The sequence below is a fragment of the Scardinius erythrophthalmus genome (genome assembly GCF_964197995.2).
Source record: "Scardinius erythrophthalmus genome assembly, chromosome: 17".
In the NCBI taxonomy this organism is placed as follows: Eukaryota; Metazoa; Chordata; class Actinopteri; order Cypriniformes; family Leuciscidae; genus Scardinius; species Scardinius erythrophthalmus.
The window spans coordinates 17,870,842-17,895,353 of NC_138237.1; the positions used below are offsets into that span (position 1 = coordinate 17,870,842).

At 35.8% G+C, this 24,512-nt stretch overlaps 4 protein-coding genes across 9 annotated transcripts; 2 read left to right on the forward strand and 2 right to left on the reverse strand.

Moving 5' to 3' along the window:
* Positions 1-1,651: 1,651 nt before the first annotated feature.
* chrdl2 (chordin-like 2) lies at positions 1,652-9,900 on the reverse strand. Its single transcript, XM_081390452.1, has 11 exons — positions 9,731-9,900; positions 8,888-9,000; positions 8,611-8,704; positions 8,345-8,490; positions 7,779-7,872; positions 7,530-7,594; positions 7,232-7,400; positions 4,947-5,135; positions 4,684-4,860; positions 4,231-4,323; positions 1,652-3,760 (listed from the first exon to the last, which is right to left on the reverse strand). The coding sequence occupies exons 1-11, from the start codon at positions 9,846-9,848 to the stop codon at positions 3,627-3,629; spliced, it is 1,392 nt and encodes a 463-aa protein (XP_081246578.1). The 5' UTR covers positions 9,849-9,900; the 3' UTR covers positions 1,652-3,626.
* Positions 9,901-10,714: 814 nt separating this feature from the next.
* xrra1 (X-ray radiation resistance associated 1) lies at positions 10,715-16,663 on the reverse strand. Of its 5 annotated transcripts, none has more exons than XM_081391400.1 (18): positions 16,470-16,663; positions 16,149-16,277; positions 15,533-15,687; positions 15,362-15,433; positions 15,042-15,114; positions 14,606-14,703; positions 14,348-14,496; positions 14,032-14,139; positions 13,290-13,435; positions 13,150-13,196; positions 12,924-13,052; positions 12,733-12,826; positions 12,511-12,629; positions 12,176-12,424; positions 11,934-12,090; positions 11,739-11,854; positions 11,509-11,614; positions 10,715-11,089 (listed from the first exon to the last, which is right to left on the reverse strand). In XM_081391400.1, exons 1-18 carry the CDS (start codon positions 16,522-16,524, stop codon positions 10,947-10,949), a joined length of 2,145 nt encoding a protein of 714 aa, XP_081247526.1. In that variant the 5' UTR covers positions 16,525-16,663; the 3' UTR covers positions 10,715-10,946. The 5 variants fall into 5 exon arrangements, with proteins under 5 accessions (XP_081247526.1, XP_081247530.1, XP_081247529.1 ...); XM_081391404.1 differs by having other exon boundaries at positions 16,611-16,658; XM_081391403.1 differs by having other exon boundaries at positions 16,399-16,480.
* neu3.1 (sialidase 3 (membrane sialidase), tandem duplicate 1) lies at positions 16,648-19,969 on the forward strand. The gene is made up of 3 exons (XM_081391406.1): positions 16,648-16,793; positions 17,107-17,342; positions 17,946-19,969. Exons 1-3 carry the CDS (start codon positions 16,778-16,780, stop codon positions 18,900-18,902), a joined length of 1,209 nt encoding a protein of 402 aa, XP_081247532.1. The 5' UTR covers positions 16,648-16,777; the 3' UTR covers positions 18,903-19,969.
* Positions 19,970-21,076: 1,107 nt separating this feature from the next.
* Positions 21,077-23,457, forward strand: LOC308705653 (sialidase-3-like). 2 transcript variants are annotated; one of them, XM_081390766.1, is made up of 3 exons: positions 21,077-21,205; positions 21,667-21,915; positions 22,198-23,457. In XM_081390766.1, exons 2-3 carry the CDS (start codon positions 21,682-21,684, stop codon positions 23,122-23,124), a joined length of 1,161 nt encoding a protein of 386 aa, XP_081246892.1. In that variant the 5' UTR covers positions 21,077-21,205; positions 21,667-21,681; the 3' UTR covers positions 23,125-23,457. The 2 variants fall into 2 exon arrangements, with proteins under 2 accessions (XP_081246892.1, XP_081246893.1); XM_081390767.1 differs by having other exon boundaries at positions 21,167-21,555.
* Positions 23,458-24,512: the final 1,055 nt, after the last annotated feature.

The following is a 24,512-nucleotide window of genomic DNA, read 5'->3' on the forward strand; positions in this document are numbered from 1 at the left end:
CTTTTATTGTATGGAAAAGCACAGCATGGAAATTCTTCAAAATATTTCCTTTCTTGATCTGCGGAAGAAAGAAATCATGCGGGTTTGGAACAACACTGTGCTTTTAATATCGTATGTTTCCTTGCACTTTAAGCAGTAGGCATCAGGAAAAGCAGATCCATGGATTGTTCATGGCAGGCCGCTCAGTGCTTGCTTAACATGATTCAGATCATTGGCTGAAATGATCAAGGCCAACTCAAGAAAGCAGAGAGGGAGGAGGGTGTACAAAACAAAAAAGTGCATATTTCTGAAGTATTTGGATGGCGCACTAATTCACAGTTTACATGAACACCTTAATCAGCTGCGAAAGCTAACCAATCCATCAGAGTTAATTACCTTAACCCAGTTTAGCTCCCTTTGAATCTTGTTTCAGTTGCTTAGAGACTGTGAATCTGCAGGCGCCGTGCAGAGCAGCAGTTCAGAGGCAGAAACATTACGTATTCGCAGTGGTGGACATTAACTAAGCATTTTTACTTCATTACTGAACTCAAGTACATTTTTAAAAGTATCTCTACTTTATTTACTTGATTTAGAAAACTTTACTCCACTATATTTGATAAAAAAAAAACATTTAGTTCGATCTGAGGAAATCGTCACCTACTCTGAGACGAAATAGCGATGTCTGGTTTGCAAACAAGCTGATTCTTTTAATACCTGTTGAATCATTTTCGCAAATCACACCGAACAATTGCGAAATGATTGCAGCTGTTCTTAAACATTCCATGATCTGGTCAGAGCAATTCTACATAATTCACTTAATTGTTCATTTCTGACTCAAAATGTGTAAGAACATGTAAAAACAAAAAATAACATTAATTAATGCATCTATAAAATTGGTATGTTTGCATACCGTTCTTAAACCATATTTTAACCATACCATGCAACCATATTTTGTACTGCGTGACATATACATAGTTCAGGCATGAAACTCTAACCGAACGCTGATTGGTTCTTCTAACGCCGTGGCACCAGCCAATCAGAAGTACTTCCAAATCCACGTAACCATATACTATACACTAGCCTGAGATTGGCACGTTGCGCGATTATAAAAGCTTCTGTTATCCTTCCTCCTCCCCAGCACCACCTGTAGAGATCTGCTATGGGGCTTCTACCATTTTCTTGCAGCAGCCTTTCCTTTTGTTTGTTATTTTGACTGAGCTGAACAAATGATTGTACTTGCTCTGCAGCAGCAGCAGCGTAGCAGATCTCGTCCGCCAAAATCAAGCTATTTATGTTCCATGCCGTGACTGATCTGGTTTAATTTTGGATGTTTATACTATTTCTTACAACACATTTACATGCATTTTGTTTTTCAACTTTTTTAAATACTATATATTTTCATATTTTGTTATTTTCACTTGTTGTCATACTTACATTTTCTGAATATTTTAGTATATTGAAGTTTAATGTTTTGATAAGTGTATGTTTTGGTAATAAAATAAAATGTTATTTGCAGATCGATACAAATGAGTCATTACCACATCCAATACATGAATCAATTTCTTCATCCACTAATTTTCCTTTTTGTAAGATGGAATATATAAATGGGCAAAATATATAAACATCTATTAGTACTTTCTACGTGTAATACAATAGGAGTACTTGTATTTTTACTGGAGTAATATTTTATTAGGGTATCTGTACTTTTACTCAAGTGTACATTGTCGTTTTCTCACCTGCCTTCACTCAGGATGTGCTACAACATGGCTTACTCAGACAAGAGTAAAAATTCAAGAGTAATACAGCAAATAGCACTAGATGCCTTTCAAATAGCTGCAGAACATCACAGCGATATAAAATGCAACTCCCATTTACACTTTTATGTGCAACAATGGGAAGCAAAGCTGAGCAGGAAAACTCACACAGAGAACTGACCCATTCACCTGATTTATACCCAGTGACTGCCCCCAGCTGTTCAGATTGCCAGAGCCAAGACTAAGCATGCATAGATGAATGTTATTTATTGGGAATTCACAACCATTAGCCGAAAGCGAAGGTGCCAATAGAGCTATGTTTAAAATCAAATTCGCAAGTGTTGAACCCCGGGGAGCTGAAGCCATTTCAGACTCCATCAAATCAACACGGACATAACGAATTGAAAGGTTCTCGACGTAACAATAGGCTCTTTTCGTGAAACGACGGCCAGCGTATTGATCAAACGGGATGTCCGACCATCTCCTTAAACTAACATACACAAAGAGAGAAAATTAAATAGGAGCGCACAGTAAAATCCCCTTTGTCCTCCCTCCAAAGCCGTTCAAAGAGAACAAATTGCCAGAAACTGTTAGATCCAACAGCCAGCGGAAATAATTCACAGCTTCATTGTGTGACTATTAAGGTCTGCAACTGAGGGGCTTCTGTTTCAAAATATTTTGTCAGGCCTTCAGTGAGAGATGAGCAGCACCGTCTGGCACTTTGTGTGCGGCCAGCACAATGACTCATTGTGACAGAAGAGGAAAGTGGGCTTTTGGGATCTGGAGAGAAGGGATATTAGTCACAACTCCCTGAACTGCCCCAATCTGGGTTCGGCGGCCCGTCTCGGTTCATTGTGATTAGCACGACCGAAGAACAAACGATGTCAGGAGCTTGTCATGTTGACTGGCCGCAACAGGTTTCTACTCATTTATGCCGGAACGGATTGTTGGTTTCAGCTCAAAGTAAAGATTTACAACATTATGAAAAGAGTCTCATCAGTATCAGTGATCATGTGAACTAATGACCTGCTTTAGTACATGGTTGTTTTGACACCTAAAAGCCTGTAAAAACTACATGTAAAAAACCCTATGATCCCCTTTTATAGATATTGCATTAGGCCATAATTAAAACAGGAGTCTATAAACTAATAGAAAAAGAAATCTTTCAGCTCCTAAATACGATTTTATATTGTTTAGTCAGGGTCATCAGCCCAATATATTTGTCATCATTTTAAGTGCATATGAGTTATACATAACCAGATCAATATACACGCTACATACATTACAATGCAAAACATTTTCTGCATAGAAGATAGACAGAAAAAAAGATCTATTGAAATAATGACGATGTTGGCTGCTTTGACTTTACAATAAATAGTGTATTTTTAGTTTACCCATGTTACATAAATGAGTAGTGAATAACTAAGTACAGTGGGGGAGGGGAATGTGGCCTACGTCAACTTTATAAAAGCATTCCGGCCAATAAGCTGTCTATATCATCCTTTGTTTTTCCTCTTATGTACATACAGTGGATGCCTGCTAAAATTACATACATCATTTCCTTTATTAATGATGAGGATTGCTTTAAACCTTTTCTTCCTCATAATTCCAGCCCAAACAGCATATATTCACCCACTTTTTTCTTACCAAACGTGCATTTATCAAAGCAACCTGACCTCAAGGCTTCCGAAAAAAAGAAAGAATTCTGGGATGTCAAACTCATAAAGACTTGCGATATACCGACTCATGGTAATAAACAAGATCTTTAGACTACCTGCTGCCAGCATCTGGTTTTGTACTACATGCACATTGTGTGAGTGTGGGTGTGTGTGTTCTTCTTGTAATAAAATGAGTGTCAGACTGGGATGGCACAGTGTTAGAGCGGGGAGGAGACTAAGAAGTGCAAAGACTGTCCAGCTGTTCAGGGTTTAAGTACTTCACCACTTCCTTGATCCCGTCTTCACAGCTCCTAATCTTACTGAAGTCCTTCTGCTTGTCCTCTTCTTCTTTGAACTTTCTCCAAGTGTCTGTGCAAGCAGAAGAAGGACAGTTTAATACAGATTGCTTTAGCGTACAGTGTGAATCAGGCCTGTCTCTCTGTCTGTCTGGCACAGAATTTAAGCTGAAACAGCCAATGCACAGAAAATGTATCAAGAGTGACTCACTGAAATAGTTAGATGGAAAATTTATAAAAAGGAAACCAAAAATCTACATGTTAGACGTTCAATTTCCTCTGGTCTCCTCTACCTTATTATATTTCCTGCCAGCTGAAAATACTCCTAGCTCAAATATTTAATGTTGTCCCTAGTCTCTTTTCATGGCTGTTTAAAACACGTATTAGGAGAGGAAAAAGTTTACCTTTTATTCACCTAAAATGTTCAGTGTGGTCAATTCAAACTCAATTTTAACTATCAAAATACACAGTTGAATGTTTAAATGTCACATTTTGCAAACTAATGCGGAACTAATTTGGTGAAATGCACAAAATTAAACAAACCCTCATCTAATGTGGTCAGCAAGATGTAATTTTCTGGATGCTCTATGAGGTCTTTCTTCTGAACATCACCTGTCTCCATCAGATGCAAAACACCTGCAAAGATTGGAAGACAGTTTTAAAGGAATAACACTACAATAATAAACATCATATTTCGGAGCGATTCCAATAGGCTCCTCGGGCCCTAATTCTAGTGCCATAGAGTTAAAATAAGCAACCTTATCTTGCAGCTGAGAGCTGGCAAAGATTTATAAAATTGCACATCTAGGTCAGTGACTAAGAATTTGGATGAAATCTAGAAAAGTGAAAGAATCTCTATTTTTGCTCTCCAACAATAGTTTGTTCCAGGGCTGATAGAAATGATGTGCTTAACACTATAATAGTCTTGAATTACCAAACAAATGTAACAACCTCATGATTAGCTATATTATAACTTGTTTAAATCACCAACATCACCTTCGACAGTTTTCCAGACTTGCACCTCAACTTCAGTGGCTCCTTGTCTCTCGATGGCAATCATCCGTACTTTATCTTCCGACTGAGCCGCTGATGAGGGTTCAACTTTATAAACCAGGAGACTGTTATTGTCCTGAGCAAGAAAGCACTCAGTCCTGTTGCTCTCTGCTTTGAGCTCTGGAAATGCAAGTTAAAAAAACAACACACACTGATAAAACATTAAAGTTAAATCACTGCAAATATGATAACACTGATATGCCTACCTGGACAAATCTTACAGCATTTCCCCTCTATCTTTATGGGATGTTGGCATGGATACTGGTTGGGACACGTGATGCGCCTGCATTCTTGAAAGCCGTCCCTGCAGGTGCACAGAATGCACTCCAAGACCTTCCCTAGCGCCGGGTGCCACACGTCACCATGAGAATAGGTCTTGCCACTGTACACACAAGCTTAGACAAAGTCAGAAACCCTACATTACTTTGACAGGATATGACTTTATTGGATTTTGATAAGCAATTCCTCACATTTCCAATCAGTGGTGCATTAAAAGGGCTTTTCATACTGTGCTTAACCCCGGGTGGGTTATCGTCGTTCTAAACCTCGCTTTTAACCCTGGGTAAAGGAACGTTTCACACTTGAAATGTAGAAGTGGGGTTAGCACTGCTTTTTACCCGGGGTTATATGCAGAGTTAGCATCGCTTTTGCGGTGTTTACTCCACATTGCGGTGCCAAACCTGTAAAATGGTGATGCGGTTACAGCTAGATGCTTAACAACAGACAGCCAATCGCATGCCTCATATTCACATGCTTTGTGCATCACAGAAACACTACGTGTTATATAAACAGTAGGCTATGTTTCAGCGTTTAAGGTGGAAAATGGGAAATGGTGACATGAAACGTAACAATTGGAGTGAAGAGGAGGCCATTTTATTCTTACCTTTAGATCAAAAAGTCCATTCAGTATAAACTTGATAGTACAGTCGGCAATATATGAGGATGCTCAATGCTAAAGCCTTTATGTGAACAGATCGCAGGATGTGCTCGTCCAATCAAAGACACTGACACCGCAAATATGCATATAAGAATGTTAACCTAGGGTTTAAGAATGTACAGTGCGAAACAGGAGCTTATAAATAACCAGGATTAGTTGTTAACCCAGGTTAATAAAGTGCATTGATGTCAAAACCCGGAAGACTAATTCACCAGTGGTTCCCTTAAAATTCTCCTATGGGATTTTATAATGGGGTGTTTCAATTTATGAGTAAAATAAGGTCTGTCGTTTTTTATGAAATTAACATACAGGCTTTAAAATCCATGCTTTCGGTATGGGTGTGTGTAATTTAAGTTGGAGAGCAAAACGTATTCAAGTTATGTTTACCGTAGACCTTATTTTACTTATAAATCCAAAAAAACCATTATAGTAAACACTATTGCTCAAATTAATTAATTGTTTCTTTTAATAAAATAAGTTTACCCTACTCAAACCAAATTAGTTTAATCAAATTAACTTTAGAACTTTCTTTTTCTATCGAGTTCACAAAACTGACACATTTTAAGTAATCTGAATCGTTTCATTGTTTTGAGTTTTATGAACTCTTGATTTAGACAAACTAAAATGCTTTGCCCATATAGCACTCGAAAGGGAGAGTAAATGCTCAAATTAAGTGTATAATAATTTTTTTTTTTTTTTGTGCAAGATTAATGTTAAGTGGGAGATTTAGTAGTGATAAATGTTTTGTTATGCTAATTTTGAAGAATTTCTGTTAATGTTGGTTTTAGGAGAGTTACCATCATGTGACAAGTGTTGCATGTGGCTTGGTTTGAGAGCACGTATGTTAAAAGCTTTATATTGTTGTACCCATAAAGCAAGTGCTATGCTATTGTTAACATGATAGTAAATTAGCAAGTTAGCATTTATTGAACCAGCTTGCTAAGTTTATGCTAATAAAAATGTTCAATGAGGTTACATAAAAATTTAAGTTAAATGTATGGATAGTGTACTCAAGCATTTGTAGTTAAGAACAAGTAAAATGTATGAGTACAAAATAAATTGCCAACTTATTCGGGTTTACAGAAATTACTATGCTATGCTATTAAAGCATTGTGTTACTAATTAGCAAGATAGCATTACTGAATTATCTAGTTCAAGCTAGCCAAGTTCCACTACAAAAAATATTTCATTTGAGATTACATGATAATTTTTTGCTAAATGTATGATTTAGCTTAATAAAATATTTCAAGTAAAGAGCAATTAAAATGTATGAGTACAAAACAAAAATCTGCCAGTTGAATTTCTTATCTTACTTTTTTTTTTACTGATTACCTCAAATTTTTTGAGTTTCGCCAACTTATTCAGGTTTACAGCGTAAAAACCCATAGGGAAATCTTAAGGGAACCACTAGCGAACTAGTCCTCTGAGTTTTGACATCACGCCTACAGCATTCTTTTTACCTAGGGTTAACAACTATATTCCGTCTTCAGTATACACAGGGTGTAGAAAGACCCAGGGTTAACTAGTTCAAGTGTGAAAAGCCATATTGTTTACCTCTCTGATGTTTGCGCTGCAGAAGAATTTTAACAGTAGTTTCAGCAGCTCCTTTGATGTGTAGTGTCTGCAGGTTGAGGCCTCTGGGAGACCCCCGGAGTGTTGATGGCGTGGCCCTGACTGAGCGACCCCTGACATGTTCTGCACCACACTGATCCACAGAATGCCTCTTGTGTTTCAAGACATATAAAATCAAACGTTGTAACTGCACTTATTTAAATATCATCCTATTAAAAAGTAGCATGAATGAAATAATAAAACACATTTTAAAGAGTCTCTTGAAAAAGAAAATACATACAACTCCTCTGTTCAATTGTTGTCCTCCATCCTCAAACGATGCAGAATTGATATCAATTGCACTATCTGTTTATTCAAAGGAGACAATGGCATTTATTTATTTTTTACCACAATAAGAGGCTTAAAATATGAATACAGCCTCTAACATCCAATTTCGTCTCAAATAAATCAATTTCAGTAGCCTATAATATAACTGAAATTGGCTACAATACTCTAAATTGGAAAAAAGAAATTGCAAATAGATTGTTACCTTTGCACACCAAGCAGCAGGTATCCGGGACTGACACTGGTGAGGAGCATGTAATGGGCTGACAGGTTTTCAATGCACAGAATATATTTCCATTCTTCAATGAAAAAGAATAAAAAATGTAAAAGAATATTAATTATGATTTCATTTATTGTACATAAAATTACAACCATAAACCCAAACTTTCTTAATGAAGACATTATTACTTGAATTGTTTTGTTGTTGTTTTAAATGTCTGTGTGTCTGTTACTGAAACCATGTGGTTTTTTGGGGAATAGCTAGGAAATGAATCTGCAGTTATGACAATGGTGAAAGCATTATGGTTTATTGAGCATTATATTATCATTTCATTTTAAAAGCAGATAATTTTAGCCAAAAGAGCGTTTTGCTCTACTGTTTGAGCTACAGCATTTTTACCTGCTCTCTCACACTATCTTTCAGGACACTATAAAAACTATTAAACTGTTTGAAGTTAGATTCCCATGTTTGCAGGTGCCAGTCAGTTATTCGTGAGAGATGTACTATGGTGAATGCAACAACAATGAATGCAAAAAAATATATATACTTACAGAGCAAGTACACATGACACACTGGTTCGACTGACGGGATGGGAAGAGCTCATGGTTGGCAAATGTTTCCCCTGTTTGATAAATGCTTCCATTATAACTACAGGTTTTAATGGGTGCCCGCAGACCAGCAGGAGTTCTGTGCTCATCTGATTATGACAATAACAATAATATGCATAAGTCAGACGGTTCAAATAAAAATGTACCAGAATCATGCATATAAATTAAATTCATTGAACTCCCACGTTAAAAAAAAAGTGTTGTAATACCTGCACAACGAGGACAACACTGCTGTGAGTTAGTCACTGGATTTTCACACCGCAGAACAGGGCATTTGATGCTGTTGCATTTCACATGACCAGACTATACATACACACACATGAGAGTAGACAGAAACACTGGCACATTACACACACAGTAGTATGTGCATGACAAGTGCATGCACACAATTACAGCATGAATGGGTAATTCATGAATGATCAGATAAAAAGCTATGGCATTTTAAAACTTAAAACAGTAAATTAGTCTTGAAAGGTGGATACATACTTCTGTGCACGTACAGCGCATGCAGAACATGAATCCAAAGGGCTCCAAATAGGGATGCCAGCTATCACCTGGCCTGTATGACTTCTCTTTAAAAGTGCAAAACACACCTGACACTGCATGCAACACAAACACATGATCATTTGATTGCTGGGATTTACATCAACAATTATAAATGTTTAAATTCCAGAAATGTATCCTGTAAAGCTTTAGCTTTAGGTCATGACACTAATAGATATTTATTAAAAAGACAATTAAAGAGAATAAAAATCAGTTGTTTGTTGTAAAGAAAACTAAGTAAACTAGATTTAAGATTTCCCCCATGCTAACAAACCTTAAAATATTAGTTAGTGATAAAAAAGTGAGACAATGGAAAATCTCCTGATAGGATGATAATGTCATTAGGACAGTTTTATTTTAATCAGATTGTACATTAAGGGGGGTTATGATCATAACCTGGAAAGTCTTTTCACTCAAATTAAATGTTCACTTAATTAAACCTACAATTATAGTGAGGGAGAATAAATACATAATTAGCTAACATGGATGGGGAGACCACAACGACGTTTCACTGGTTACTGGATTTTTGTTGTTTCATTAAAAAATGTCAATAATAATCTCGTTGTTTACACATATGCTAATGTAGGATACAATGTCACGGTTTAACGGAATGACCTATAATTTGCATTACTTTAAAAACACCGAAAGGACCGTTAAAAGGGAACTTGTATGTATTATATAACTTAATCACGGCATTTTCAATACAGTCGCATCGCTGGCAGAATGATGCATCGAAGGGTGATGCCCATTTACTAATAAAATATTACTAATAAAAGAGTCACTTACCTTTTCCTGGTCGTATTGCATCTGTTTCACCCTGAACGACGCATCGCATTGTGACCAAAATGAAAAGATGTCTCAAGTAGGTCATTCTTTTCTTCATATTCCAGAAAACCGTGGACATGCAGGATTTGTCTTCTCAAACTTCTCCGCACTTTATAACTACGATGGTCTGTGGGAGTTTCTGAAGCGCCTCTAGGTTTTATCAAAAGCGCCTCCTACAGGAAAACCGACTTGTTCGCTGTCTTGTACAAACATTATTTTAAAAACTTCGCAAGGAATGTTTGGTTATGAAAAAATGCGAACTTCTGGATATTATCAGGACATACGCGCATGAAATCAGATATTTTAAAATATATATTTAATATACTAAATAATAAAAGCTTTTATATAATCAAGAAAAAAAACAAGCATTGAATTTTTTTGTAATTATTTTCTGGAGCAGCTAACCCGTTGTTAATGTTAGTCCTATTGTAAATATATTAAAATGAAAAGTGTGTAATGACAGTAATATAAAAAACTACTCATTGAGTTCCTATTCCTTTTTCCCTTTAAAAAAAATGCAAACTGTTGCACACTATCAATATAATGCAAATTTGGAGTTAATCACATGAAATCTGTCATTATCCTGATATATGCTATGATATATGTTATACATAGTGTATATTATATATGTTATATAAATGTTTTATTGTTGGTCCTGCTGTAAATATATTAACATTAAAAACTGACAATGGTATATATATAAAAAAAAACTACTCACTGAGTTACAATACATTTTGTTCCTATTTCTTTTCTTCACCTTTCAAAACATTACAATTCCATGACAAATGCTAAGATATTTCAGGTAAAGATAAAAGATCTTTTTTTTAAGTATACTTTCTGCAAATTACCAATCATTTATTTTATTGTGTCAAAACAATTGAAAGACCTAACAGCCCAACTCTTGCCATAAAAAAAGTAAAAGTTAAAAAAGGGTGACCAAATATTGATGTGAAAAAAGGATTATTTGAGACTTTTTATGTCAGAGAAGAATATGAGATAAAACAAATGGCAATGAGATAAAACAAATACATGATGAAAATATCATTATATTTCTGACAGCAATGACATTTACTGTTTATTTGTATTCAATACAAAAGATCACATTTTGTCGCCATCTCTCCAATATCTTAATGGTGATATTTCTCTAGTAAAAGCAGAAAGTAAAGCACCTGTTAATTTAGATTACAGTCTCAATCTGTGCTGCTTGTTCCACTCTTTTCAAATGGGCCGTCCTGTACTTCCTTTTCATGTCCTTCAGCAGAGTAAGTGCTTCTTCATATTCTCTCTTACAAATATCATTCCCTCCTTTGAGTACATTATCTGCATAGAAAATATATATGAAGTTGCATTTAATATCGTTCTATGAGCAATGCTGCATTGAATGTCATTTTATTCATATTAACAGTAGTCTGGAGGTTCCCTAGATGGCATATCCACAATCACTGCACTGAAGTTCATTTATGCAGCACAGTCCAACACACTAGCAATCTGTTAAGTGTTGAAATAATAGAGGAACAGCTGCAGAGCCAAATAGAGAATTTCAAAGTAAACAGTGCCGCACAATCACTAGAACATCTCAGTAGTGTTCTTGATAGTTGACCTGCAAGTTGATGATAACATTTAAATGCTGCTCCTGCTGAAATAGCATCTGACACAGGTTTCCATCTCGGTTTTGTCATTTTAATAAATAAGTGACATTTCAAAGCCTGCCATAAAATGACAAAGGAAGCATCGGTTACCTAAGGGAACTTTGCTTATTGTTTTCGTCTCCTTTATTTGGGCGAGAAGTTCTTCAACTTTTTCTCCCTTTGACTTCTTTGGTCTCAAAGGTGGCAGATTTCTAATCTGTGAAAAGAATGTTCCTGCTGTGTTATTCATAACAGATGACCCAGGATTCAATAATGGCATTAATATCTTATTCGGTGTAGATGATAACTGCACCGTATAGAGCTGATGAATGACCACAGACCCTTTTCTCTCTTTCGGCGTACGGCTTCTGAGGAAGGTCCAGATTTGCTTTAGAATCTCTATACACAAGCAGGTTCTTGAGCGTGTGCTCCAAAACCTTTACGGCATGTTGAATTCCTGCGTCGAGAGAAATCAATGACCACACGAACAAACAAAACGGCACTGAGTCAAACAAAGAGTTCTGGAAAATTCTTACCAGAAATCTTAGGCATTTCTGGCTCAGATGTGTCATCAAGTAAGATTTCGTAACCAGTCAGTTTTTCTGGACATGCTTTACTGGCTTTCATTTCCAGGCTGGTTTGCTTTGGATCATCCAGCTCTTCTTGGTATTCAGATTGATGTAGGCCATTAATCTGGAAAATAAAATAAAACAAAAAAAGTTTTCTAACATGCATATCATACAAGTCTTGCTATGTAGATTTAGGTACAAAAAATTACCTCTGTCACAAAGAACGGCTCTGCATTTTGATTCGCCTCAAAGGATATGTCTGCACTTGCCAAGTCTAAATGTTCCTGGCCCATCGCAATGTCTTCCTCGTCTTCAATGCTCGTTTGAGACGATAAGCCAAACTCTGAGGGTTGATGACTATCTTCTCCAGTATATTTCTTTGGGCAGAGTGGTTCTGTAGCATGTTGCTTTTCCATGATCGAAGGAAATTTTGGTATGTTTGGAATTGTAGTTCTCACCTGAAAATGTAAGGTGAAGGTAAACTGCTTCTGAAAAGACTTTGAAAACATTAAGTGCTAAATCCAAACTTTTAAGTTTGTCACACCTTTCTTTTAGGATTGACAGGGAGTTTAATATGTCGCTTAATGCGATCCGTTGTCTTTTTTCGCGTTATCTTAATACCCAGCTTGTCTTGAAGAAAACAGGTCAGCATTGGTGGGTCGCCTGTATTGAAAAACACAGAAAGAAGATGTACTTCTTTTTTTTGTGTCAGATTTAGTTCATTTAATGCCCTAGCAATGAGCCTGCCTGGGATGTGTGAGCTTACCACTTCTCTGTGTTGTCAAGGGGTTTGAGTGAATAACAAGCTCATTGAGCTTTGGAAACAATGCCACAGGCAACAATGCCTCTTCCTCAGCTATCTAGAGGGAAAAATTGGCAAAGAGCTCTGCTGTCAATGACTTAATTCAGCTGTCTATGTTTGTTAAAAATCAAAGACACAGATACAAATACACAGACCTCATTGTTGGCCAAATTCAGATGACGAAGTTCATGAAAAGGTAGACCGAGGTCCATGGAGCATCCATCCTCCTTTCTCTGATCATCACAGTATTTTAAGGGACCAGAATGAAGACATGCTTTGTCCTCCTATTGCATATAAAAGTTACATTATAAAATGCTGATGAATATCAATGATAATACTGAGAAAAAAATGGATATGACTTATATAGACTTCCGATCCTACTTCCAATGTTTTTTCTGTTTTTTGCTGGCTCATGGTGATTTCAGAGACTATTTGGCAAAGAAAGGGGAAAAAATGAACAGATAAACAAATTGTTTTCCAACCTAAAATGATTCATTATTATTATTATTAAATATACCAACACTTTATCCTCTTGTCATTCGTCAGGCTCGCGCTCTGTCCGATGCTCTGTGGCATAATGCCTGTCAGGTCATCTTGTAATGTTGCCATTTGTTCCAAGAATGGGACTCCTGAGATACAATTTCCTTGTAAGTTTAGATGACAAAGCCTAAATGCACAAAAAGTAAGATAAAACGAATTTAAGAGAAAATGTGAGAATCACTTTAATGGTTCCTAAACAATAAAATGTCAAATGTAAGCATCATACTTTTGCAGTTTCCTTATTTAGTAGTTAATACGTTTATAAATTATAAACTTAAAAACAAAACAGAGCCCTCTAATCACTTAGACATGTTCTTTCATGTTTACAATACGCGTAATTTCCTCGGGCTACAGCATTGTTTGGTTTAAAATTCTAAAAGGCTGTGCCTCAAGGGGTCAGTCTCCACCAAGAAGAATGAAATCAACTGAGACTGATTTGATAGGCTACCTAATGTTACTAATAACTGATTGTAATGAGTGCACATTTTGTTTAGAAAATTAGGATTATTTAAAATTTTTATTCTTGTAAGAGAGATTTTGTGCTAAATAATATTGCTATTTTGGCTAATTATAATTACATAGATAAATGTAGATTATAAACTCATATATATATCATATATATACATATATATAATGATCTGTCTTGTTGCATGAAATGAATTCATTTGAACACTTCAGAAACTTCATTTATGCCACATATTTCTCTAGAAAAAGCTTACTAACCTTTGTAAGTTAGCAAGACTCATAAACACTCCTGGAGATGATAATTTGTTCTCATCAAGCATCAATACTTCAAGTTTTTGAAATAGCAAGGAACCCTGTTGTGTGCTCCTAAGAAAAGGGAAAACTGTTCTAAGGTAATTTCAAACATTCAAAACTGCACTGAATCTTCTTGTGTAGTTCTTTTACAAAACTTTAGGCAAAAAGCCACTTGTGACTTAATGTTCCATACTTTTAAAATAAAGGGTAAGCATAGCATTTCTATGCACATCTGCAACTTAGATAAAGTCTTTAAAAGAGATTTTAAAGTCTCTTTTACTTTTCTCCAGGGCAGGTACAAGGTCCAGCCATATTGAGTGGAAGCATCTGCAGTTGGTTTCCAGTTAGATGGAGCACCTTCAGACGTGCTAAAAGGCCTAGATTTAATATACTTTCTCCTGATATGTTATTGAAAGATAAATCCAAAACCTGAAACAAAGTAATAATGTCAAGCTTTTTAGATCATCACAATACTCACATCTGCTTTAATCATTCAAGAGCAGAATACAATCACAACCCAGTATTTAAGCAAACTGACCTCCAATCTCTGGAATTCTTCAGCATGAATCTCAAAATTATGGAGACTGTTCAGTGATAGTTCCAATTCCCTAAGTGCAGGAAACCTGTCGAAAGGCTCTAGAAAAAAATAATAATAATATATACACACATTTTACACTTGTCACACTAGAAATATAAAGAAATATATAAAAAAAAATTGATTACCTAAAGTTAAATGGTTATCAGAGGCATTTATGTAAGTAATGTGATCAAATGTTTCCAAACCCTCAAGTTTGACCTGTTTAAAAAAAGAAAAGAAAAAACCTTTTGTGATGTAATGGCAGATGGCTTAAACCATTGGTTCTTAAACATTTTGACTCCAAGGTCCCCCACTGTCCACAATAATAGATAACAATCTCCATAAGTCATTATCTAAAATCTCCATAAGTCATTATCTAAAATTCAAATTTGATTACCTAAAGTTAAATGGTTATCAGAGGCATTTATGTAAGTAATGTGATCAAATGTTTCCAAACCCTCAAGTTTGACCTGTTTAAAAAAAGAAAAGAAAAAACCTTTTGTGATGTAATGGCAGATGGCTTAAACCATTGGTTCTTAAACATTTTGACTCCAAGGTCCCCCACTGTCCACAATAATAGATAACAATCTCCATAAGTCATTATCTAAAATTCAAGTTGTTTTAGCTTAAATTAAAGCTTGTTCCCTGACTCCCCCTGGTAAAGAACCACTAAACTAACAAATTAACTTTAAATAATGTGTTTTACACAGGGCTTACCATTTGCAAATGCTTGCCACTGATGTTAACAGAACAGAGGTCGGAGGGTTTATCCACACAATGCAGTGTAATCTGAAGTATAGTGGAAGTGTGTGTTAGTAAGAGATATTGAACATCAGAGTCACATGTGAAACCAATAAATGAAATAATTAATAGCAGACCCATTCTTACTAAAAGTTGAGCATCTAAAGTGCTGCTTGCACTCTCTGGTCTTCCCTTTTCATGTTTCCCAGAGTGCACTTCGAAACATGATCCTGAAACGTTTTTCTTTTTTGATATTCCCTCTTCCAATGTATTTCTGTGTGCTACGAGCCAGTGTCCTGCCCCTTTAAAAAATATATAATACCACAGTGCACTGTTTAGTAGATGCAACTATTTATTTTAAATGTTAAATATTCAGAGGCATGTTTGCACCATAGTCTGTAATATTTAAAAAAAAAAAATAATAATAAAAAAAAAAAATAAAGAAATAATACTTTTATTTAGCAAGGGTGCATTAAATGGATTAAAAAATGACAGTAAATACTTTCACATTGTTAAAATAATTTATATTTAAAATAAATGCTGTTCTTTTGAACTTTCTATTCCTTAAATAATCAGATCAAATCATATAAACATTAAAGCTATTATAAAGCAAAAGTATTAACTGTCTTCGACATTGATAACAATAAGAAATGTTTCTTGAGCAGCAAATCAGCATATTATAATTATTTCTGAAGGATTATTTGACACTAAAAACTGGAGTAACAATGCTGAAAATTCAGCTTTACCATCACATAATAATCACCTTCGTTTCTTGGATGAAAATATGATCTTGTTGGGAAGCAATTTGATGGGTAACTTTCTCCATTTTCAAATTTGTAAATCCCCAGTCCTGTCATCTCCTTTAGTGAGCTGTTATCTCCTAACGTTAGACCTAGAAAACAATAATGTGATTGTGAACTATTAACGTTACACAGAATAATACAGACCAACTAAGCCGTTAATCAGATACGTTAAGATAAGGACTATTTAGTAACTCTGGAAACGTAATTTACATTAACTCGGAACCACTAAGACCCTTCTAGCATGTCTCTCGAATAAACAATACTCGAAGTCTGTTTCTTACCAACCGTAGTTAAGCGATATGGGAAATGTAGTACTTTTGCAGCGTTTACTGACATCGTTGCTATTTTAACCCTATGAATACAGTTTGAAAATAGTAAATTAATAGAACAAAGAGTTATTCAAGATCCCACTGAATTCATACATGTGAATGTAAAAAGATACACCGTGCTTGTTGGTTCGGAACTACATGTCCCACAATGCACAGCGTGTATTTCGTTTCCTCTTTCCTCTTGTCCAGCTGGAGGAAGCTGGAGACGGAGGGCTGCCTCACACACTGATTGAATTTAATTCAAACGGATTGCTAATGATATGCAATGCACGAAAGGTGAACTGTACAGACAGTTATTATGTATTTATATGTATATATGTATTTAATATTTTCATTAAAAAAAGGTTTGTGGTCGTAACCATGCATATGTAAGCGATCATTGAAACTAGACTAAATATTTCCCGTTCAGGACGTTTAAGTCGACTTAAATGATTAAGTTTATGTTTATATTAATTAAGCAGGACAAGTATTTTCTCAAGACGTATCAAAACGAAGAAGTGCCCAGCTATGTGCATGAACACTCCAAAAGTCTACTGCATTGCAACGTGTCATACTCTATACCTATATGTTTGCCTACTTGTATTTCTAGGAATGATTGACAGCATGGCGTCAAAAAGCTACCCAGAAGAACCCCAGCAAGCTCTACCTGCACGAACAGCATTATTCCAGCAGAGGGATGGTAAAACATACAGAATTCCTGCTCTGGTCTACATCAGTGATGGTCAGACTTTCCTTGCTTTTGCTGAAGAGCGCAGCTCTCCACGGGACAGTGATGCAAAAGTCTTAGTCATGAGGAGGGGATTACTGCTAAATGGGTCTCTTCAAGTAATTAAAATATTTCCTGTACAATATATTTTAATTTATTCATATTTGATCATATACTCTAGGCCCTACTGTTAAAAAGTTGGGGGTCAATACGATTTTTGTTGTTGTTGTTGGGGCTGGGGGTGGTATATAAGAAATTACTTTTAGTCAGCAAGTATGCATTTGATCAGTGACAGTAAAGGCTTTTACATTGTTAAAGAGATTTTATTTCAAAATAAATTCTGTTCTTTTGAACTTTTTTCTTTTGAAAAATTAAAATGGTTTTGACAAATAATGTTTTTAACATTAATTATAATAAGAAATGTTTCTTGAGCACTAAATCAGAATATTAGAATGAGGATAACGTGACTGAAGACTGATGAAAATTCAGCTTTACCATCACTGGAATAAATTACATTTTAAATGTTAAAATGTAATCAAATAGAAGTAATTTTATAGTGTAATAATATTTCACAATATTTCTCTTAATGCATTTTGATCAAATAAATGCAGCCTCAGTGAGCATTTTAAAAAAATCTTACCAACCCCAAGCTTTTGAACAATAATGTATGGTTTCATAATTCAATATTTGTATGCAATTTAATGAATTGTCATTGTGTGCAGTGGTCTCCTGTTCAAACACTCTCTTCTGCCTGTTTGCCGGATCATCGCACTATGAATCCTTGTCCAGTCTATGAGAGGAAATCCAAAACCATCTATCTGTTTTTTGTCTGCATATTGGGCCATACCACTGAGCATCACCAGATTGCTACGGGTAGGAACAAAGCCCGGCTGTGTTACATCACTAGTACAGACTATGGCCAGAGCTGGAGCAATTTAACCGATTTATCAAATAGCGTTATTCGAGATGAGATTCGCAACTGGGCTACTTTTGCAGTAGGACCGGGACATGGGATTCAGATGAAAAGCGGAAGACTAATCATCCCAGCTTATGTTTATTACATACACCGTAGGTGTTTTCATTTTCCACTCAAAGTCAGGCCTCATGCTTTATCATTCTATAGTGATGATTGTGGTGTCACCTGGCAGATGGGGGAGAAAATCCAAATGAAATCCTGTGAATGTGAGATGGCTGAGATAATAGACTATGCTGATCGGAGTCATTTGTACTGCAATGCCCGTAGTGCAGGCCACAGAGTAGAGGCTTTAAGTAAAAGCAGCGGAGCAGATTTTGACAACCCTCACTTTGCAAAGAAACTAGTGGAGCCCCATCACGGCTGCCAGGGTAGCGTGTTGAGCTTCCCCGTGCCCGAGCCATCGGAGGAAGGGGAGCAGAAACCAAGTGATTGCTTGACACAGTCAAACACAAAAACTTGGTTACTCTACTCCCATCCAACTAACAAAAAGAAAAGGAAGGATCTTGGAGTTTACTTGAATAAATCACCCTTGAATTCTTCTGGTTGGGGCCGTCCATGGATCATCTGTAATGGTCCCAGTGGATACTCAGACTTGACGCAGTGTGAGGAGAGATTTGCCTGCCTCATGGAGTGTGGAGAGAAAAGTGAGATTGAGGAGATAGCCTTTGTGGAATTCAAGCTCAGCGATGTATTGTGCACTTGAAATTACACAAGAGCAAATTAAATTCATTAGGACTTACTGTGGGATCTTTTAACATTTGCTTCTGGGTTAGATTTACATCTTTCGGCAGGATAAAAAAAAATAGCATTTTGAATTCAGATAGATTTATCTAAGGTGAATCCTAGCAGCTCTTGAAATCATGAAACTGTAATGATATAAAAAACTAAGCTGTTATTGTGATCATTTAATTATGCCTTTATTGGTGCTGGCTTAATAATGTAAAGCATGCTTTACCTTGTATTTATTTATTGTAAGACAAATGCCTCTTATATACATTGACTTTAGCTGTAGGAGTGAATGGTGGTCACTGCTCATTTGTATGTCAAATCTCTTTGAGGGCATTCATTGAAATGAAGTGTCAAACTGTGCATGCTAAAATACTGATTATGCTTGGAAAATAAAAACATAGGTTATTTATATACTTGCATATACATAAATACTTATTTAAAAAATGTTGCCAGGTAGCTCCTTAAAGCACTTTTTTTTTACTGAATCTAAAACGAATGATGCCGTTCTAGTCTGCTTGATTTGTATGTTATACTGCATGTGTAGATCTTTTTTAATTGATTCACTTGGTTGGTTGAATGTAAAAATGTTTAAAAAATATATATATATATTACATTTTCAAAAATGAAGATATTTCTCAATACCACCTGCTACTGGCTTGGGGTGCAAAAGTTACTTTAGCTCGTCAATTTAACATGTACTAACTAGTACATGTACTACATGTACTAACTAAAGTGTACTTTTTTTCTCTTCATTTCATTGTAGCCTAATAGCTGTATTGCGTCTGTAATTGCCACACAGATTCATTTCAATCATCTGGCTTAGTTCTAGTAAATTAGTGTTTTCATTTAAAGTACTTCACTGTTTTAGACTGGTGTCACTGAAACTTTTGGAATGATATGGATAATTTTAGTGTGGTCATCATTTTAATCAAAATTGACTGATTGTGTTAGATATAATCTGCAGCCAAATAGTACAATTATATAAGGTGGACATTATATTGTATTAATATATAACATTAAAACGATTGTAAGTTTTCTCCCAACTTGTGCGTTATTCAGTATCATTTCAGGATGTGAACTCGTCAAGAAAGTGTCTCATTTTACAATTAAATTATATTTTGTCATGTCTGTAGGGGGCGATATTACAGTAAGTTGTCAGCCCTGTTACCATGATGTTGTATAGTAAACTGAAAACTGGATATTTGTTGAAATCATAGGCCGTAAATATGCTTACATTTCTCAAATAGTGTAATAAATGTTTTAATTTCAGTTTGAATAGGTCTTACTCTTAAATTAAGGAAAGATGAGGTGTATATTAACCCTGCTGAGTGGGATGTGACCAAAGCCTGGAGTGGAGCACGTTCCTCTCTGCACTCTAAGCGTTCTGTAATCACTCTGCTCTGAATCCACTCCGGGTTTTCCATTCCCGCGGGATATCGCTGAGTTTCGGTTCATTTATGTCTCATATGCCCACGAACCCCCATAGCAGGATCACTATAGCAAGGACCTCGTATTTATAAAATCCTGCGTAAGGCCCTGCTCATGCTGTTCACTTCTCATATAGGCTAATCAACATAGATAAAATAAAATAAATAAAATTACATTATTTATTTATAATGGCTAGGTTAAAACAGATACTATATTATGTATAGTTTGTGATAGTAGCTCACTTTTCGGCAAAAGCTCTGTTGGCTTTTATTATTTGAGAAATAAAAACTTGCGTTAAAGTTATGCAAATGGTTAATTAATTTGTAGGCTATGACTACATCACAAAGAGTCAAGTCTTGAAAAAGCATTCGATTGAAAACTTCAGAAAATGTGTAAATAATAGAAACGCAGTTCAAAATGGCCTTTTTTTAATGCAAATGTTCTTGGTGTAGGCTATTTCATTTGTGAAGGTAAAGCAAGTCACTATATACTCCTAATTACAAGAAGAAAAAACTGCCCGGGTGTGTGGCTGTGGAATGGGGTTTGGCCGAGGAAAAGGTTTCAGTCAAAAAAAAATGTATTTTTTTATTTTTTATTATTATTATTATTATTATTATTATTATTATTATTATTATTATTATTATTATTTGCTTTAACCTCTGAACACGTAAGCACAAGGGGATAGGAGTGACTAAAATCTATTACCCTATTCGTCTAGCTGTCGCAGTAAAAAAAAAAAAAAAAGACCCAGCACGTGTGTAAGATCAAGTTTGGTTTCAGGTGGAAGTCTGACTCTGTGGTCAATTCTGCAGCTCACGTTTTTGTAGCAGAAAAGACAAGAACATTTCTGTGAGTATGTCATTCATGTGGTATCATATCAACATGTTTAACGTTGCTATTTAGTACGCTTTAGTACTACTGTACGCTTTAAAAGGCAGCTACAGCTAGTCACTGAAAAACAACGGGAACAAGTTTGGCTAAAAGTTGGCTAACTTTCAAGGCGACGTCGAACCGTCACGTTTGCTTTCATGTTTCATTATTTGTCGTGCACGTGCTTCGTGGTATGGTTATTTTTATGACCGCTTGTAATTTGATCTAAGTAAGGGAAATACACACTTTCCAACTCCAACAAATCCACACACTGCACAATGCAATCTCTCTATGAATACGGGGAGATAGCAAAATGAAGGAAGGACGGGGTACAGCAAAAATATTCTATAGAGTAGTCTTTCATAAATATAGCTTAAACAAGCCCTCTATAGGACTTCACCACGTGAATGCTAATATAAAACTGCTTATTCTATTTCTAGGATTTAAATTTAATAATGGACAAAACACAACCAGGAAGCAAATCAAGACCCTTTCCACTAACAACATTATTCAAACAAGAGAGTCAAAACTCTGAAAGAAAGCAGGTGACGTACAGAATTCCAGCTCTCATCTATATCAGTGACAATCAAACCTTCCTTGCTTTTGCTGAAAAGAGAAAAACTGCTGACGACACAGATGCAGATGTCCTTGTGATGAGAAAAGGAATATGGAAAGATGAAAGAGTTGAGGTGAGACTTTACATTAATATTTAGTAAGTCTTGTACATTACTACACATTTCTCTGGAATTTCAGAAGTTATTAGGCCTGTAGCCTAAAAGTAAAACTATCAAATCATTTCAACTCGAATCAGTATTTCATGTCCATTTATTTATTTATTTGGTGAGTAATATATAATAAGCATAAATTTTCTATTTTAATACAAGATTTTTAATAAGACATGAATAATATCACAATGTTTATTATTTTATAAAAAATAAAATCAATAAATAATTTTTTATTTTTTTTTTCAGTGGAATAGTGGTCATGAGTTGCTCACTTCAGCTTGTCAACCAAACCGCCGCAGCATGAATCCATGTCCGGTCTATGAGAGAGAATCCAAGACCCTCTTTCTGTTTTTCATCACTGTTCCTGTTGGGGTCTCTGAACACAAACAAATACATAAAAATGAGAATCAGGCACAACTTTGTTGCATAACCAGTAAGGACACTGGCAAGACCTGGAGCCATATTACAGATTTGACAGCAGATGTGATTGGTGAGCAGGTGAAGGACTGGGCCACATTTGCTGTTGGACCAGGACATGGTGTTCAAATGAAGAACGGGAGACTGATTATCCCAGCCTATGTGTATCCTTGCCACCCACTCAACTGTAAACCCACAGCGCATGCATTTGCATTCTACAGTGATAATAAAGGAAGCACTTGGCATGTTGGAAAACGTATGGATGGTGAGTCTTGTGAGTGTCAGATGGCTGAGATCATAGACGACAAAGGTAACAGTACACTGTACTGCAATGCTCGAAGTACATCCGGCCATAGAGTCGAGGCTCTAAGTAAGAGTGATGGAGAAAATTTTGACAAACTTTCATCTGAACATAAGCTGACAGAGACTGGACATGGTTGCCAAGGAAGTGTGTTGAGTTTTGCTCCTGATAAAGCTCCTGAAAAAACATGGCTACTTTATTGCCATCCAACCAATCTAAGCAAGAGAACATGCCTCGGCGTCTACTTGAATAAAACCCCTTTGGATGCCTCTGGATGGGAGGATCATAAATTGATCATCCATTTTGGTCCAAGTGGATACTCAGATCTGGCTCAGTGTGGGGATGGAAAACACTTTGCCTGTCTCATGGAATGTGGAGAGATAAGTTATGTTGAAGGCATAGCTTTTGCCCTTTTTAAACTCAGTGATGTCATCCAGGCCAAAGGTGCTGAATGAGACAGCAAATCAAGTTTAGATAGTAAATGATTAAAATACTGCTAAAATAATGGACATGTACTCACAAAACTGAAATTAGACATGTTTAGATCTTCAAAATATGAAGATCTTATACAAAACTGTTCAAAAGTTTGGGTTCAGTAAAGTATATAGCCAGCTGCTTTCCTCACTACCACAACAGTTCCACTGCTCTTATGCTTTTTTCTGTTCATTTGTTACAAACTTATTTAAGTAGTCCTTTAGTGCAAGTTGTATCTCAAGCCCTCTATCTTGGACAGCATTAATTATGTGAACATGCAAACTTCTAAAAATATTAAAGTGAATGCAACCCTTCAATGTCTCAGGTTGTCATAATTGAGCATCCATTATGATCCCAATGTAAAATGTGCAAGCTGTCATTTTTCTGTAACTCTTGAAATCCCTGAATACCTTAGAAACCCTAGGGTATTAGTATTGTGTAGCACATCCTGTTGCTTCTGCTGTATCACACCTTATACTTTTCACTTACTTATACTTTTATTTGAGTGCTCAGTTAAGATAAGGGCCTAGTGTTTTGATACATTTGTGCAGAGGTGTGGCTGTCAACATAAGGGGTGGAGAGACCATAAATCCTTTTTGACATGAGAGATAAAGTTAATGAACTAAATTAGCCCAGCATTTATAGTTCATGCCATGCATTTGAAAAGTATTAGGCTCTTAATTTATTTAGTAATTCTCCTACACTAAATGTTGCCATTACAAGCTCATTACACAGGTTGTGGTGAAAAATGAAGTCTTAAACTCCTTGAGTTCTTAGTGATAAAAGAGATTCTCATCTCAATGATTTGCCTACCCAGTTCGGTAAACATGATGAATCCGTCTGAGAGTCCTGTAAGACTGGAGAAACTGGAAGAGAGGGCAACTCTCTGATCCATACCATATCAAAACCATATTTTTTATCCAACACAGCCAATTTAAGATTGTGTCAAACAGGAGAACTAATGCAATTTATCTCTATTTTGCATTGCAGTCTTTTTCCATACCATTTCCAGAAATAAAACGTATACTTTACATTCCAGGAGAGTATTTCTCAAAAGACTAATGTCCTGATGTTAAAACGCAAGAACATCACACCCTTCAGAGAGAGAGAGAGAGATAAACATGTGTTGAGTGTCTTTTGCAAAATCCTAAATCTCTTAACAGGGTTCAAAGAAACTTTTCCCCTTTATCAGCATTGAAAGGTGAGATATTTCTTCGAAAATACTGAGTGAAAGTTAAAAAGATTAAGCAAAAAATTAGTTGAGAAAAAAATGGCAACCACTTTTCTAGGTTTTCCATGTTTGTTTTTGACTGTGAATCACCTTGTCCCAGTGTGGTGAGAAATATAAAGAGAGAAATAAAAAAATAAT